This window comes from Drosophila elegans, unplaced genomic scaffold (genome assembly GCF_018152505.1).
Source record: "Drosophila elegans isolate 14027-0461.03 unplaced genomic scaffold, ASM1815250v1 contig_208, whole genome shotgun sequence".
In the NCBI taxonomy this organism is placed as follows: domain Eukaryota; kingdom Metazoa; phylum Arthropoda; class Insecta; order Diptera; family Drosophilidae; genus Drosophila; species Drosophila elegans.
In genome coordinates, this window is record NW_024545578.1 from 5,891,751 (window position 1) to 5,909,467 (window position 17,717).

General features: G+C 43.3%; 3 protein-coding genes across 5 annotated transcripts in view; all 3 read left to right on the top strand.

Annotated features, from left to right (window-relative positions):
• The window catches only part of LOC108146269 (dynein heavy chain 3, axonemal), a 44,858-nt gene extending 32,270 nt beyond the window's left edge, over positions 1 to 12,588 (top strand). For all 3 annotated transcript variants that reach the window (XM_017272209.2, XM_041708001.1, XM_041708002.1), the window contains 16 exons: positions 286 to 411; positions 1,088 to 2,478; positions 2,535 to 2,682; positions 2,939 to 3,149; positions 3,206 to 3,340; positions 3,910 to 4,082; positions 4,773 to 4,940; positions 5,583 to 6,142; positions 6,574 to 6,748; positions 6,846 to 7,018; positions 7,287 to 7,769; positions 8,339 to 8,518; positions 8,571 to 8,730; positions 8,790 to 9,199; positions 9,987 to 10,197; positions 10,989 to 12,588. In XM_017272209.2, coding sequence (XP_017127698.1) covers positions 286 to 411; positions 1,088 to 2,478; positions 2,535 to 2,682; positions 2,939 to 3,149; positions 3,206 to 3,340; positions 3,910 to 4,082; positions 4,773 to 4,940; positions 5,583 to 6,142; positions 6,574 to 6,748; positions 6,846 to 7,018; positions 7,287 to 7,769; positions 8,339 to 8,518; positions 8,571 to 8,730; positions 8,790 to 9,199; positions 9,987 to 10,197; positions 10,989 to 11,312 — 5,028 coding nt within the window. In that variant the 3' untranslated portion in view covers positions 11,313 to 12,588. The remainder of the gene's footprint in view (positions 1 to 285; positions 412 to 1,087; positions 2,479 to 2,534; positions 2,683 to 2,938; positions 3,150 to 3,205; positions 3,341 to 3,909; positions 4,083 to 4,772; positions 4,941 to 5,582; positions 6,143 to 6,573; positions 6,749 to 6,845; positions 7,019 to 7,286; positions 7,770 to 8,338; positions 8,519 to 8,570; positions 8,731 to 8,789; positions 9,200 to 9,986; positions 10,198 to 10,988) is intronic.
• A 34-nt stretch (positions 12,589 to 12,622) lies between these two features.
• Positions 12,623 to 14,356, top strand: LOC108146270. The gene is made up of 2 exons (XM_017272210.2): positions 12,623 to 12,731; positions 12,859 to 14,356. The coding sequence occupies exons 1-2, from the start codon at positions 12,729 to 12,731 to the stop codon at positions 14,164 to 14,166; spliced, it is 1,311 nt and encodes a 436-aa protein (XP_017127699.2). The 5' UTR covers positions 12,623 to 12,728; the 3' UTR covers positions 14,167 to 14,356.
• An 840-nt stretch (positions 14,357 to 15,196) lies between these two features.
• On the top strand, positions 15,197 to 17,107 carry LOC108146533. Its single transcript, XM_017272574.2, has 3 exons — positions 15,197 to 15,341; positions 16,547 to 16,630; positions 16,709 to 17,107. The coding sequence occupies exons 1-3, from the start codon at positions 15,296 to 15,298 to the stop codon at positions 16,948 to 16,950; spliced, it is 372 nt and encodes a 123-aa protein (XP_017128063.1). The 5' UTR covers positions 15,197 to 15,295; the 3' UTR covers positions 16,951 to 17,107.
• Positions 17,108 to 17,717: the final 610 nt, after the last annotated feature.

Consider the following 17,717-nt stretch of genomic DNA (forward strand, 5'->3'; position numbering starts at 1 on the left):
CCGAAAAGAGCTACCTGCATAGCTCCCAAGTACTGAATCCCAAATCCTGAGTCCTGGGACAAGGCCACTTAGGCGAATGCAAAATGCATGTCCCAGGAGCCTGGGAGGCACAAGGAGGACTCCCCGGCAACATAAAAATGCATTTTCCCTACTCTCTACCAACTTCCACTTCAACTGCAACTCCAACTCGAACTCCAAAACTCAAACTGCACTCCGATTTGCATTGCTTAGTTGTGAATTATCCCTTTCTGTTGCTCCGCATTTCGCCCTGCGGTCCGATTTCAGGCTACGGATGAGGGCTACGTGGAGGATATCAATGGCATACTTAATACCGGTGATTTGCCCAATCTCTATCAGCTGGAGGACAAGGCAACCATCATGGAGAACATGGCCAATGTGGCCAAGCAATTGGTGAGTGCGCACGGAAAAAGTGGCTATTGTCACACAGAGAAACTGAAAACTAGCTGAAAAGCTGAACTGGTACATTAAGCTACATTTGTGCAAAAAAAAAGAAATTATTCATTACATGAGTGCATTTGACAAATATTTTTTAATCACCAAAGAAATTAATAAATTTATTATTCAAATCGTACTTTATAAGAATCTTATGGATTTAAAAGTTTTTTATTATCTTAACAAATTTGTAATGGTCTTAAACTCTTACAATTGCTTTTGTCACTCAAAAAGAAATAGAATACTAGCTTAAAAACTGAAACTGTACTGTTATACTTCAGTAAATGTAAAAAAATGTTTGAGGCTTTATGATTTTAAAATTGTACATTATAAGAATTCAGACAATAAAAATATTGTGTGTATTTTATTTAATTTTATTAGTTTTTAGCTTTGTAGATTGATTTTTGAAGGTTACTTTTTTAAAATTTAAATAAAAACATCAAGATTTTAAAGATGTACGTTTTGGAATATTAGAGTAATTGTGGGGATCAATCAAAATAAGAAATTTTAGCATCACTGAAACTGGGAAAGGTAAATGCAGTTTTAGGAAAAAATCAAAATGAAACTCTCTTTGCCAAATCCCTTTCACCTCAACCAAGATGAGTGTTAACTAACCACAGATTTTTTTCCCCAGGGCAAAGTTCTGGACACACTGCCCAGTGAGGTGTATGCCTTCTATATCGACCGCATTCGAGAGCAGTTGCACGTCGCTCTGGCCTTCTCGCCCATCGGCGAATCCTTCAAGGAGCGCATTCGGGTGTATCCCTCCCTGATTAACTGCTGCACCATCGATTGGTACATGCCCTGGCCGGAGGAGGCCTTGTCCCGAGTGGGCACCTACTTCGTCACCTCGATGAATTTGAATCGCCCGCATGGAGAGGAGCCACAGGAGCAGCTGCAGGCTCAGGCCAAGGATCCCGCAGATCCCGAGCAGGAGGAAGTGCGTCGCGAAACAATCGCCGGCGATCGGGAGCTGAGCCGACTGGAGGAGGACCTGGTCGACTGCGTCATGTACTTTCATCAGTCCGTGGTGGATGCCAGTGAAAAGTGTTACCTGGAACTGAACCGCCGGAATTATGTGACCCCATCTGCTTACTTGGAGCTTCTGAAGGCCTTTCGCACTTTCTACACCCGAAAGCTGGACGAGATTACCCGGCTGAGAGATCGCTATACCACCGGTCTGGAGAAACTGGACTTTGCCGCCGGTCAGGTGGGCGAAATGCAGACCAACCTGTACGATTTGCAGCCCAAACTGAAGGTGCTTTCCGAGGAAACGGATCGCATCATGGTAAATATCGAAAGGGAAACGGCGGAGGCGGAGAAAAAGAAGGAGGTGGTGGGTGCGGATGAGGCGGCGGCCAACGAAGCCGCTGCTGCGGCACAGGCCATCAAGGATGATTGCGAGACCGATCTGGCCGAGGCCATTCCCGCCATGGAGGCGGCCTTGGAGGCCCTGAACACCCTGAAGCCAGCGGACATCTTCATAGTGAAGTCCATGAAGAATCCACCGTATGGCGTGAAGTTAACCATGGAGGCTGTTTGCGTGATCAGGGGCATTAAGCCGGATCGCAAGCCTGATCCCAGTGGACACATGGTGGAGGACTACTGGGGACCCTCCATGCGCATGCTCAGCGACATGAAGTTCCTCGACTCCCTGAAAACCTTCGACAAGGACAACATTCCACCGCCAATAATCAAGCGGATACGCGAGAAGTACATTGCAGATCGTGACTTTGTGCCGGAGAAAATCAAGGCGGCCTCCATGGCCTGCGAGGGCATCTGTCGATGGGTCCGAGCCATGGACGTATACGACAAGGTGGCCCGCATTGTGATGCCCAAGAAGGCGGCCTTGGCCGAGGCCGAGGGAGAGCTTTCCCAGCAAATGGAGAAGCTGAATGCCAAGCGGGCCGAACTGCAGGTTATTCTGGATAAGTTGCAAAAACTCAACGATTTCTTTGCGGAAAAATCGCGGGAAAAGAAGCGACTGGAGGATGAAATCGACAACTGCGAGAAGAAGTTGAACCGGTGAGTTGGGTTATCGTTAGAGTTAGCCATCCATAATCTGTGCCATCCATTTGCAGAGCTGAAAAGCTGCTGGGTGGCTTGGGTGGCGAGAAAACGCGCTGGTCGGAGGCGGCCAAGAATCTTCACGAATCCATTAGCAACATTGTGGGCGATGTGCTGTTGGCCGGCGGATGCACCGCTTACCTGGGCTATTTTACCACGGAGGTGAGTTTTTGGTTTCCACATACATAATACTCCATGTCCATGTCTATGTCCATCTGCCGGAATGACAGCTAATGGTCGTGACCACGTCCACGGTTCTCGGAAAGCTTTTCCATAAAGGGTTTTAATATGCATGAGCACGTGACATTGATTTTTCGCTCCTTTTTTGTATGCTCCTGTGCAGCTGACAGGACATTTTTGCTTAAATCCATAGACATAGCTAGCATACTTAGCGGAAATCTGTGCCTTTTGTTTCTAGTACCGTGTCAATATTTTGGATGACTGGAATGCCCTGTGTCTGCGCAAACACATTCCCAGCAGTGAAACCTTTTCGCTGGCCACCACTTTGGGTCATCCCATGACCATTAGAGCCTGGTCTTTAGCTGGATTGCCAGCCGACAACTTTTCGGTGGAAAACGGCATCATAGTGACCAACTCCAGTCGTTATTCTCTACTTATCGATCCGCAGGGTGAGTTAGTATAAGATATTAAAGATTTCTTTTCTCATAATCTTAACCAACCCCAGTGCAAGCCAACAAATGGATCAAGAACATGGAGAAGAATAATAATCTTAAAGTCATCAAGCAGAGCGATGCCAATTATATGCAGGTTCTAGAGTTGGCCATCACATATGGTCAGCCCGTGCTCATCGAGAATGTGGGTGAGTTCTGGTTGGGGAGCCATTTCTATACACTGATATAAATCAGGGACAGTAAATAATAATTTATTTTATTTATTTATTTTTTGAGTATTAAATAATCGCTCACAAAATCGCTGCAAATTTTATTTTTTTTTCAAAAATTAACCATTAAGTTGTGATTTTGATTACATCGCTGATAATGATGACGGTCCCCTTTAAAATGAAACACTATAAAAAAAAAAATCTAGCTATTGAATTCGAAACTTTTTATTTCATAATTAAATATAAAAGTATTACATTAATTGCAACTCATAATAAATTGCTTGATTTTATAAAAAAACATTAGATTTAATTTTAATATAATTTAATTTAAAATATATAATAATTCAATTTAACTTTAACGAGGCTTGAGCCTAAATTCAATTCTCAGATATTAAAAAATGTTTATTTTAAAATTGTATATTTAAAACAAGTTAAAATCGCAATGAATGAAAATCAAAGCGAAAAATATTTAAATTGAGTATGAAATACTTGGATTGACTACGTTTTAAGTGTACCGTAGCCGTTTCACCTTAAACCCCCAAAAATAGGTGAAAAACTCGACTCGAATCTCACGCCCATTCTGGAGAAGAACATCATCAAGCACAAGGGCGGTCTGTTTATCAAGAGCGGCGACCAAATGATAGAATACAATCCCAACTTTCGTCTTTACATAACGACCTGTCTCCGCAATCCGCGTTATCCGCCGGAAGTGATGGTTATGGTAAGTTGTCCCTGTCCAAAAAAAAAAAAAAAAAAAAATCAAAAAAAAAAAAAAATGGAAGAATGAAAGGAGAGCTACAGTCTGCGCCAATGATGACGTTAGTTGTGTAATAAAACGACCAACTTAAATTGATATTTGGAGGATGCGATGCAGCGCAGCAGGCGCTGGGAATATGCAAATTTTCGTTGGCATTGACGTGGATGATGTGGAGTGGAGGTGCGGAATGGAATGGAGCGCAATGGAATGGCGATGTACGTGCGAGGTGGCGGTGGTGCTGCATAACTAGCAGCCAAAGCCCGGCCATCGAGGACATCTATCCCAAAAGCCTTAACCTCACCCTGCTCCTGCTCCTGCTCCTGCTCATCGTGCTCATGCTCATGCTCGACGTGTTTATAAAATTTTTCCAGCTTTTCGCTCCTGCTGCCGTTTGCCATCGCTTTTTATGCTGCAACTGTTGTCAGCAGTTTTCCTTTTAACCATCTATGTTAGCAAACGCTCCCCTTCCTCCTCCCCACAAACTCCCACACAATTTTCCTTTCTTCCACCATCTTTTTTTTTTGTGGCACATTGTGTGTTTATTTTGAGTTTTCCTTCCATTTTACGTGCCACTCTACCACTCTTCCACTCTACCAGTCTACCACCAGCACTGATCCTGGCCTGCCTGCGCCATTCTGTCTCTCCTCTGTTTAGGTAACAGTATTAAATTTCATGATAACGGAACAGGGATTACGCGAACAATTGCTGGCGATTGTGGTGGCTCACGAGCGTCCCGATTTGCAAGAGAAGAAGGAACAATTGATTATTGAGTCCGCAAGGAATCGTGATGCATTGTACACCATCGAATCGAAGATATTAGAGGTAAGGCTCTTTGGTTTGGCTCAGCTGTACTTCTGTTCTTCTGTTCTTGTGTGCTAGTCAGTCGTCGTCCTGCTCCTTCTGCTCCTTCTGCTCCTGCTGCTGTTGGCATAATAAATGTTTTCATATCCTCGCATGCTCTTTGAGCGCTCAGTTGAAGGCAGTCCGCTCCATTCCAATCCGTTGGCCATGCTCGGCAGATTCAATTAGAGCCGGGCTAGCAATTTATGCTTTTGTGCCTGGCCAATGACAATTCAATTAACTGGAAGCAGGACGCGCAAATCGCAAATACAAGTCGGGTTTTTTTTTTAAAAGTTTAAATTGGCATTCAAACCAGATTTTTATTAAAAGTTATAATTTATCAATTAGAACATATAATTTCAAATTTAACATATGTTTTTTAATTAATTTGCGTGAAACCTGTATAATTCTTTATCAGTATAATCACTTTTAAAATAATTTAAATCATACTTGATGGTTTTTTTTAATGCAATAAACTTAATAATACTTTGGGTTTACTCAATTAAATTTGGCAATTCAACAAAAACTTATGGTATTTAATGCATGACTTCTTCATACGTTTTTATAATCCTTATATATATTCGTTTCCACTTTAATCCTTAACATCACAATAATTTACCCCAGGTTTTGTCCACCTCAGAGGGCAATGTGCTGGAGGACGAGAACGCCATCAACATTCTTTCGTCCAGTAAAATTCTTTCAGAGGACATTCAGGAGAAGCAGGTCATTGCGGTGGCCACTGAAATCGAGATCGATGCCGCCCGTCAGCAGTATATTCCGGTGTCCAAGCACTCGGCCATCTTGTTCTTCTGCATCAGCGAATTGGCCAACGTGGATCCCATGTATCAGTATTCACTCTCCTGGTTCCTCAATCTCTTTGTCAACACGATCCTGAAGGCACCGAAGTCCGATAATCTGAGTGAGCGATTGAAGAACCTGAATGACTACTTCACCAAGTCCATCTACACGAATGTGTGTCGATCGCTGTTCGAGAAGGACAAGTTGGTCATCTCGCTGGTCATGTGTCTGGGCATCCTCGTTTCACAGGGTCGAGTGGAGAAGGCGGCCCTGCTCTTCTTTCTCACGGGCGGAATTGGTTACAAGAGCATTCCGGCGAATCCCTTGGCATCATGGCTTCCGGAGAAATCATGGGCGGCTGTCTGCAGGTCCGCCGATCTGGAAGGGTAAGATAAGGAATATGTGTACACTGTACAGCGAAAAACTGGAAAATAGATATATATTTATATCTAAAAGGTATTTTTTAAAATTATCTTAAATTAAATTAAATTAGTACCAACCGCTTTTTGAGATTCTTATTTTGAATAGACTAAGGAATTTACTTACAACATAGATTTAAAAGAGTTTTAATTGCGGCTTTTACAAGTAAATATCCTTCATAAATAAAATCCTAAGCCAACGAATATTTCTGCTACCTAAATAAAAGGATACAAGCTTTATAAAAATTATAAGATATTAGAATAAGAGAACTTAAAAAAAGCATAAAGAACCATCGCTTTTTGAGATAATTTTCTTATTTTAAATTTTTGTCAGAGCATGTTGATAAATCTGCTTTAATTTTCCCTAATTCCTTTACCCTTTTTTTTTGTTTGGATAGCCTCAAGAACCTGCCCCAGATGATGGAGTCGAATGCGGATGCGTGGCACAAGTTCTACGACGCCAGCAATCCCGACCAGCTGCCGCTGCCGGCGCCGCTCAATACGGTGACCGATATGTATTTCCTGATCGTCATTAAGGCTCTGCGTCCGGACAAACTGGTGCCCGCCGTAAGGGTAAGTTGATCCACAGCCATGGTCGATGGCGATGCTGATGCCCGAAAACCTGGCCCCTTGGGCAGAGTGCACATTTAATATCCATCGGTTTTGTCAGGCTTTCATTACGCGCAACCTGGACCGCTCGTTTGTGGAGCCGCCACCCTTCGATTTGGCGGCCTCGTTCGCGGACAGCTCGCCCAAAATTCCGCTGGTGTTCCTGCTCTCGGCCGGATCGGATCCCATGGCCAGTCTCTTCATGTTCGCCAAACAACGCAACATGTACGACAAGTAAGTTAATTAACGAGAGTGGCTTATATTTCCGTGTCCGTTTCGATGGGTGGGTGGATGGATGGATGGCTGTATGGTTGGCAGTGATGCCAATGGTGATGCCGGTGGTGCTGGTTGATGGTGAATGGTGGATGGTTGATGGTGAATGGTGGCTTGTTTTCGATTAAGCGCGACATGTGCACCTTGTCGATATGTGTGCTGAGCACCTCCCACACCCACCAGCAACTCTTTAAAGAAATTTATGCTAAGCAGAACTCGTCCCGAACAGATTGAAAACCATCTCGCTGGGTCAGGGCCAGGGTCCGCGGGCGGAGAAGATGATTGCGGAGGCGGCGCGACATGGCCAGTGGGTGGTGCTGCAGAACTGTCACGTGGCCATCAGCTGGATGGGCGACCTGGAGAGGATTTGCAACGACACCACATTGACGGATGGCGCCAGCCACGACTACCGACTGTGGTGCACCTCATATCCCAGTGCCGTCTTCCCCGTTTCGGTGCTCCAGAATTCCGTGAAGATGACCAACGAACCGCCCAAGGGATTGAGGGCCAACATGCATCGCTCCTTCACCTCGGATCCGCTGATGCGGGACAAGTTCTTCACCAACGCATTCCTCTTCTCGGACAGCGCAAACAAGTGCTGGCTTAGGGGCGTCTTCGCCTTGGTCTTCTTCCATGCTGTCGTCCAGGAGCGGCGCGAGTTCGGACCCCTCGGCTGGAACATACCCTACGAGTTCAATGAGTCCGATTTGAAGTAAGTAAATGTTGTCTGGGGTACCACGATTGTAATATCATTACTTTCAAATGAGCATTTCTGAAGTTCTGCCGTTAGGAGTTCTGGTTTAAGTTCAAAATAAAGACATTTTTAGAAAATCATAAAGGGGTTACATCATTAAAATTTCAAGAAAATCGAACCAAACTTATAAACTAAAATTTTTGTGCTTTCAAGTACTGATTTTAGATAACTTTTCTGTAAAGCCATTTTTGGAAAAGAAAGAAAATTTCATGAAATTTGAACCAAAGTTACAAATCAATATTTAAACGCTGAGTTTTTAGAGAATTAAGCCACAAAGCTTAAAGGTGTAAGGCGTACTTGAAAGCAAAGTATTGTACCTAAGTTACATTACCTCCAACATTTATTGCATATTTTTAAAACAACAACTATAATTTTTATTGCCTATTTTCATGACCTTTTATTAAAAAATGTCACTCCGTAAAATATAAACTAAATACAAAAATCAATTCAAATATTATTGCGTTACTGATATTTTATCAGAGATTTCTTTATACCTTTCATTTAACAACTTTAAAATTCATTTGCAGAATTTCCCTCTTGCAACTGAAGATGTTTATCAACCAAAGTCAGAGTATTCCCTTCCGTGGACATGTGTATTTGACGGGGGAATGCAACTACGGAGGTCGAGTCACCGATGACAAAGATCGTCGTCTTATATTATCGCTGCTAAACATGATATACAATCCCAATACCATAGAAGTGGATAAGTGCGTTGAACTCTTCTACCAATTGAACAATATTGATAATTTCAATTTATAGCTATGCTTTGTCTCAATCTGGAAATTATCTGGTGCCCTTGAGTCCCACGCGCTTAAACTCCATAGAGTATGTGTCCAGTTTTCCATTGAGTCCACATCCGGAGGTTTATGGATTGCATGAAAATGCGGACATTAATCGCAATGTCAAGGAAACCAATGCTGTAGGTTCTAAGAGAGTAAAATATAATCATTTACTATTTATATATAATTATTTAATCAGCTCATCAGTGGCGTTCTGCTGACCCAGACCGATCTGATGGCCTCGGTGAAGGCCAGTTCCACGGCCGGAGCAAAAGAAGACCCGGCCATAGCCATTTGCAAGCAGGTGCTGAGCCAGCTGCCCGAGGAGTTCGACATCGACGCGGTCTCCAAGTCGTATCCCGTGGTCTATACCAATTCGATGAACACCGTGCTGCGGCAGGAGCTGATTCGCTTCAACCGCCTGCTCTCGTACATCCGCAAGAGCCTGGTCAACGTGGGCAAGGCGGTGGTGGGCCAGATTGCCATGATACCCGAGCTGGAGCGCACACACGCCTCGATGGTCATTGGCAAGTTGCCGGCGGACTGGCTGAAGAAAAGCTATCCGTCGCTGAAGCCTTTGGGCAGCTACGTGAGCGACCTTCTGGCCCGGTGAGTTGCCCAGCGCTTTGAGGCAGTCATGTTCAGTACACTTAGCGAACTACTATATTTTAGATTTGGTATTTTATTTTGAGAGATTTTACAGAATTATATAACTTCATTTTATAAAGTTATTTGGACATTCTTTTGTTATTTATTTAATAATTTCGAAGGACTTTACAGTTTTTCCACGCCTATTCAAATCTATCCCTAAAACCTCTTACATAAATTTATAAATTAAAACAGGATTTTAAATTTCAAAGATTTTTTGACTGACTTGATTAACGAATTTAGAAATGTTTTAATGACTTATTTCTGTTTACTAACTATAGCAACGTTTTTCAACTCAATACATTTTGGTAGTGAAAGATATATTCTCCACAAGAAATAACAGTTTCCCCAAGTGTACTAGTGGTATTTCTAGACATTCGGACGGATATCAATGGTATTGTGTTGAGCTGAGTTGCCTGCAATGCTCGAAGTATTTTCGTTCCTTCCTCGTTCTTTGGCTCAATTGTGCAAATATAATAAATGTATACGGCACACACATCCGATGCTCTTCCTTCTGTGGTTGCCACTGCCATTCATGGCAAAAATCTTATTTGCTTTTGACATCAAAGGACGAAGCTGTTTGTGTGCTCCTGCTTCAGCTCCTGTTCATGTTCCTCTTCCTGCCAAATGCTTTGTGTGCACACCCATTCTCATGCTCGTTCCCATTCCCATTCCCAATCCCATTGTTGTCGCATATTTAATATTTATTAATAAATTGAAAAATAAGATAACTCGTTGCCATTCGCAGACTGTCCTTCTTCCAGGATTGGATAGACAACGGCGAGCCGATGGTTTATTGGATATCTGGCTTCTACTTCACCCAGTCCTTCATCACGGGCGTCTTGCAGAATTACTCGCGCAAGAATCGCTTCCAAATCGACATGATCTTGATCGAGTTTGCGGTAACCAAGTTCGAGGTACAGGTCCCTGGGACTCCCGAAATCGGGGCCTACATCCGGGTAAGTTTGATAGCCAACTCATTATGCACAGAACAGAAAACACAAATAGAACTCTGCTAAATGGAAACGAGTTTTTATTTTAAAACATTCCCACACACACCACACGCAACAGGAACAAAAAGAGGTCAATGATGAGACCAAGTTTATCCAAGTAAGACTACCTTTAAAACACGAAATTTTCTGCACGTCTGCTAATTAGATTAAATAGATGGATAGTATATATAAATAATTTATGCGTTTATAATATAACGCACTTTTTCAGTAGCAAAGTAATATAATTTGTTAATGAGAAAAAGGCAAACTAATTATTTGGTTTTCATTTATGTAATTTGGTTTTTATTAATGTTCTTGACAAAAAAGCTTTATCAACGAATTTGTTAATATTTAAACAAAATATTTTCTTTTTGGCTTAGCAAGGCCTTTCAACTCAATATGTATTACTTAAATTATAAAATATAATTCCCACAAGCTATTTGTTTAATATTTGGAATCATTTGGAACGATTTTTTATTTAAACAAAAATTTATATTTGTTTATTTTTAGATTATTGTTTTCCTATTTTCATAAATATTATTTTATTTATTATTAAGTGCTGACTTTTAATAAATATTTTCACGTCTTCCAAATTAGAAAGCAAAATATTTTATTTATTTCAAGAAAATGTATCAAAACTTATAATAGGTGCAACATTGTATTAAAAACTAATAATTGTGTTAAATATACAATAATATTTTCCAGTTGACATTTTATTTACATTTTTTTTCGCAATACAATCATAAATATTTCTAAAGGGCATCTTCATTGAGGGCGCTCGCTGGAATCGCAAGAACAAGGAGGTGGACGAGTCCTTTTCGAAGATCCTGTTCGACACGCTGCCAGTTATCTACCTGCGTCCCGTGCTGAAGGCCCTGGAGGACTTGCCGCGATCCACCGGCGGCGCTGAGCCGGAGTCCATCTACGATTGCCCCGTTTACAAGACCAGCGAACGGCGGGGCGTGCTGTCCACCACCGGGCATTCGACCAATTTCGTGATGTACCTGCAGCTGCGGTGCTCCCGGAAACCGATGCACTGGATTAACCGCGGCACGGCCTGCCTCTGCCAGCTGGACGACTGAGGGGGGAGTGGGGAAGGGATTGGGTCAGGTGGCGGTACCGAAACTGTGCCTACTTTCGTTTTTTATCGGACACCAAGGACCGCCACATATATTTTGATATCGTTCCGTTTGATTCCGCATCCCAGGAAGCCCCAAAAGCGAAGTGTCCCATTTGTTTTGTTGGTCCCCGTTTTCCGGATCTGGAGGCAGTGATGATGCTGATTGCCAGATATGAATTAAATATGCACAGTACTGTACGTCTGTCTGGCTGAATGTATATTTTTTATGTGCGCCATTTACAAATGAATAAACGAAAGAACAAAGCCCCCAACGCTGTGTGAATATATTTGAAATTGAGCTTTGTTCTTTTGTTTTTTTCGACCAGGAAATAAAGTTAATGAAAGAAAAATTTCGGTGTTTCGTGCGCATTTTAAATCTGAATTACAAGAACGTTTCGCTTGTGGAGCTCAACAGGATGTAATACACGAATGAGTTAACGTTAACCAATCGAAGGCAATTCAGAATTATAAAAAGCACATTCCATTCTATTCTTATAACCAATCTACATATCCAAGCCACTCGACCATCGTTAAGAGGTGCTCCATCATCGCCAGAATGGACTCCTCCAAAGCAACGACCGCTGTGAGTGGGAGATTGCCAAGCCATTTCGGCTTATCCGCGAGATTTATGGCCTGCCTGATGCTCAACTGGAGCATCCACGCCATTTAAATTTGAAATTGTAAATTAAAAAATTGAAAAATGGAAAAGTCGAGCTGCGAACTCTTAAATCATGCCGCTATTAATAGCCGCCTAATGGAGCGTGGCGAGCGGCGAAAGAGCCGAAAATAGCAGCACTCATGTCCATCAAGAGCGTATCAATCGAGATGGCATGGCTTGGCTTATACTTTTGGCCTTAAGCTTCTCGATCGAGAGCCGCCAAAAATACATCGGACTCCATAGAAAATACATCGACTTGGCGACTTCCGCTTGCAATTACCAATGGTAATGGATTGTCACAAACGTATCCGATCTATTCAGGCCCCAAACCGAGATGCAAATAATCGAGACAATCGAAGAGCCCTCGACTATTGTTCCACCTGCCTACGTTTCGGTCTTTGTTTACTTTCGTTTTGTCTTCTGGCCAGCCAGAGTTCAATTGGTGCTTGAGACACTTTTTGACAATAGCAACTATCGTAGACAATCCAAGTCCGAGCTCAGAAGAAGATGCGGTAGTTCGACAACCGGTTTCTCCATACGATCATCGTAGCTCATCTCAACTCAGCTCAGCTCATCGCATTTGATCGCAAAGTGAATGGACATCGGCCGACCGAGAACTTTTCGCGCTGTTTCTGTATAAATAGTGTCGTTGGGTCTGGTTTGGAAACAGAATCAACTTTGGATTAATCTAGCAGACATCGTCTTGGATCTTCTGGAAAAATGGTTAGTTCTTTGGTGATCCACCAGCGATCCACCAGCGATCCACCAGCGATCCACCAGCGATCCACCAGCGATCAACCAGCGATCCTGCCATCAGGACTAACTCTTAGAACCGCCCTGTTTCTTGCAGAAATTCTTTGTCATTGCCTTTGCTGTGATCGCAGCTGCCTCGGCAGCCTCCATTGCCACGGATTACCTGCCGCCGGTGGACAACAATCTGGAGGCCTCTTCCGACATTGTGGAAGTGCCCGCCGAACAGGGAGTTCTCTCCGACGATGGATACCGCTACAAGACCGTGCGCCGCCTGAAACTCCGCCACCGTCGCGATGTGAGCGAACTGCCCTCCGGCGAGTACCTGCCCCCAGTTGAGGAAGCTGCCTCCGAGGCTGTTGCCGTGGAGACTCCTCTGGCCGATGATGGTTACCGCTACAAGACTGTGCGCCGTGTGATCCGCCGCCGTCGTGATGTGAATGAGCTGCCCTCCGGTGAATACCTGCCCCCAGTTGAGGAAGCTGCCTCTGAGGCTGTTGCTGTGGAGACTCCCCTGGCTGCTGATGGCTACCGCTACAAGACCGTCCGTCGTGTGATCCGTCGTCGTCGTGATGTCAACGAACTGTCCGCCGAATACCTGCCCCCCGTGGAGGAGGCCGCTTCCGAGGCTGTGGCTGTTGAGACTCCCCTTGCCGATGATGGTTATCGTTACAAGACCGTGCGCCGTGTGATCCGTCGTCGTCGTGATGTGAATGAGTTGCCCTCCGGCGAGTACCTGCCCCCCGTGGAGGAGGCCGCCTCTGAAGCTGTTGCCGTGGAGACTCCCCTGGCTGCTGATGGCTACCGCTACAAGACTGTCCGTCGTGTGATCCGCCGCCGTCGTGATGTCAACGAGCTGCCCTCTGCTGAATACCTGCCCCCAGTTGAGGATGCTGCTTCCGAGGCTGTTGCTGTGGAGACTCCCCTTGCCGATGATGGTTACCGCTACAAGACTGTCCGTCGTGTCATCCGCCGCCGTCGTGATGTGAATGAGCTGTCCGCCGAATACCTGCCCCCCGTGGAGGAGGCCGCTTCCGAGGCTGTCGCCGTGGAGACTCCCCTGGCTGATGATGGCTACCGCTACAAGACCGTGCGCCGAGTGATCCGTCGTCGTCGTGATGTCAACGAACTGCCCTCCGCCGAATACCTGCCCCCAGTTGAGGATGCCGCTTCCGAGGCTGTCGCCGTGGAGACTCCCCTGGCTGAAGATGGCTACCGCTACAAGACCGTTCGTCGTGTGATCCGTCGTCGTCGTGATGTGAATGAGCTGCCCACCGCTGAGTATCTGCCCCCCGTGGAGGAGGCCGCCGCCTCCGCCATCATCGATGTGCCCGCCGAGCAGACCGTGCTGGCCAGCGATGGCTACCGCTACAAGACCGTGCGCCGCCTGAAGCTCCGTCGCCACTAAGAAGCCGATTGAGACCATTCCCACCGCCACATTTGAGATTGTCGGGGATGCTTTTCCAGAAGAAGTCCTGCCTGCGATCGTCTCACGATGAAACTAACCATAAGTCGAGCGTATTAGTCAATTTGAATCCGTTATGAACAACCCGAGTACAAACCCGAATTAACAATAATAAACATTTTTAAAACAAAAACCTGACAACTCTTTTCTTTTTTCTCAAAAAATAATATTAACCAATATGGGGAATTATTGTTTATTCATTTAAAGCTAAAGATTTTAAAACAATCCACATATCCTAAACCATTAGATAGCCCCTTTTTATACTTAGTCTAGAGTAAAGACTAGAGTAACTCGACATTGAGGCTATAAAACGTTCTCGCTTAGCATTTTTTTCATTGCGAAAAAAATTATCTAAGTAAACTTAATAAGAAGGGAAAGATCTCAAAATCTATAAATTAAAAAGTCAACACAATAAAACTTATTAACTATCCATTTTTTTAATACGCTTTAATTAATTCGGTAATAAAATTAAGGTATTAAAAAGGTTGTTTAAATTATGACTAGTGACTGTTCGCCCAAAATTTTATGTTAGTTGTGATTTTGATTTCTTTTTATTGAGAAATAAACTATTGAGAGTAAGCCAAATGAAAAGTACAAAGATTTCGTTTCTATTCGTGGAAAAGTAAAACACAAATAAAACTTATTAACTTCCGTATAATTAAGTGTTTAAATCATGGACCATATTTAACAGGTATTTGAGATTTATATATTAAAAATTTCACTGGTATTTCTCTACTAATTTGATTTGCGATTTGTGATTTTTAAATTCGATTTAAAACAAGTGTTATTTTTCTACGTTTAAAAATTAAATTCAAAGAAGTTTTTGTTTAAGTTAATATTTATTCCAGTGTAGCTGACCTCAGTCTTTACATATCGAGAGGAAAAGAGAGCCCTCAAATCTTATCTCTGGCAGATAAGGTTCCTTGCGATAAGATACGAGCACCTGCCGCCGAATGCAATCACGCACAGGTTTTTAGTTCCACTTTTGAGTTGACGACGTGCGCGTTACAAACTTGGCTAACGGCTGAAAGCGAACAGAAGTTTTTCGAACGAACCAACGAAAACGACGGAAATGAAGTTGGCTAAGAAGTACTCCACCTACTTGGTGATATGCCTGGGTAAAGTTCTGCATGCTTGTTTGAATCCGCTGAGTTTTGAGTGCCAACCAGCGATATTGTGTGTGTCTGTGAAACTAAGCTGCACTGTAATGTGCAATTGCATACGAATATGGGATCCATAGGTGTGGTGGGGTTTTAATGACCCAACTGGAGCAATTGAATTGGAGAGTCTAACGATGAGTAACTGGGCCAAGTGTGCGTCACATACGGAAAACTCTACAAAAATGTGCGCTTATCAGTGCGATTCAGATAAGCGCTGTTTACTCATTGTTGCCCCATTACTTGTGGTGTTTGGTTTATTTCAGGGCGTGGTGAGCCAGTGAGCTTGGAGGAAAATTAAAAGACTTTGAATGAATTTAAACAGCTTTAGCAGGCTGTTAGCAAATGCAAAATTATTTTCATTTCATGCAATTTTGATTAGGCCAAAAGTACAATGCCCTAAGACCGGAAGCGGCATAAGCTCGGTAATTATTTCGAATATAAATTATGAAATATGTTAAACAAAAAATGCATGAAAACAATTAATTTCGGTTAGCGGCTGGCCAACGCAGCTCGGCCGCACTCTTAGCCACATCCATTTGGCCCCCCTCTCCATGAATCACCGCCTAATCGAATCGTGGGGGAGGGGGCAAATCGAAACTAAAAACTAAATCCATTTAATATTGCATGCGCAAAATATGCCGAATGAGCTGAACCAAAACAAACAAACAGATAAACGAACACATGGAAATAATATTAATTAAAAATACATTTTGATAATTTTTACGTGAAATCGAGTCCGACATCCGCAATGGAACAATGGGGAAGAATGAGCCAGCTCACCAGCTCACATTTATCATCGATGTTGGCGCGCGCGCGCGATTTTGGCTCTATCAGAATCTATTTTGTTGAATTTGGCTTGGCTCTGCTGTTCAGCATTTTCTCAATAATTAATTGTTAATATCTTAACAAGTCTTCGGGCAGCTGAAGATCTATATGATGAATGGTCTCGGTGTTGTTTCAATGAGTTCCGTTCCGAGCGCTTTGGCTCGCTTCATGGCTGGGATTTGATTTGATGACTGCTTCAAAGCCAATGCCTTCGACCACACGCGGCGTATACGTTAAATGTGTGTTTTTTTGCGCCTCGGACAAATCACTCGCAACATGCTCGAGTGCCCCCTGTCTAATTTATATACTTATTTTTTATTTTTGATTCTTTTTCGCAGTTCTGCTGGCCTGCTGCTTGCAGGAATCGGAGGCCACGCGACGCGTGAACCGCGGTCGTCGCACCCTCACCCGCAGATACTTCAGTAAGTGGTGGCGTATACGTGATAAATACTGCAAAAAACAAAAAAAACATTACTTATCCGCATGCATGGTTTTCGCAGGTGGCCTTGCCATTCCCGGCTGGGCTCTGATCGTCTGCATTGCCGTGGGCGAACTGTTGATTGGCGGAGCCCTCTACTTCATCCTAAAGAAGGTGATTTTGGACAAGGAACCCGATCCGTCGCCCGCCTCGTACACTCCCGCCATAAATCATGAGACGACCCCCACCTACACTCCTGCCCAGACGCATGAGACGGCCAATGTGACTCCCACGCCCACTTCGCATGCCACCGAAATTGCTTGAAGAGCAGGATTTTAGTCGGAGGTTCATAGCGCTATCCTATCCAATTCAGTTCAGTTTACACTAGTTTTATTGTCATTTAATCAACACGCGCAGAACATGTAAGTTCTGTGCCCTTTGTTTGCCTTCATTTTCGAATAAAGCCATTAAAATCATTAAACTGGCGCCAATCTAGCTCACATTGCTAATCGCTTCTGAAACGATCGATTCGCTGGCTTTTAGTATTTTATTCTACCGGCTATGCGGCCCAATATCTGCCCATCTTCGATCCAGTTTGTCAACTGATTGTCTGCATCACACGCAAATATAATTTATTCCTAAAAAACTAAACTGGTTTTTAAAGTTTGCGTTTGGCGTGGCCTACTCTAGGTATGAAAAAAAAACGATCAAAAGATTATACACAAATTTTGACGGCATAATTTTTGGGTTTTATAAAAAGCAATTTTTTTCAAGCTATATCTTAAGAATAAGCCACCTTGGATTTTGTGTTACCACAAATTATAATAAGGGCCAGAGCAAGTTTTCAAAAGTCATTTTAAAACATTAAGTAATTTTGATAAATATGTGCGTAATTTCTTAATAAAAAAATTTTGAAGGGCAATAAAAACAATGTCTTATTCCCATGATCCCCATTATTTGCTTTATTGCATAGAGTATTTTTTTATGAATGGGAACCAAGGGAATTCATCGAGTTCCAATTCGAATTCTTTCTTAATTCACCCCAATAAAATCTTGTTTCCAACGCCAATGATTGAGATTGTGCGTTTGCT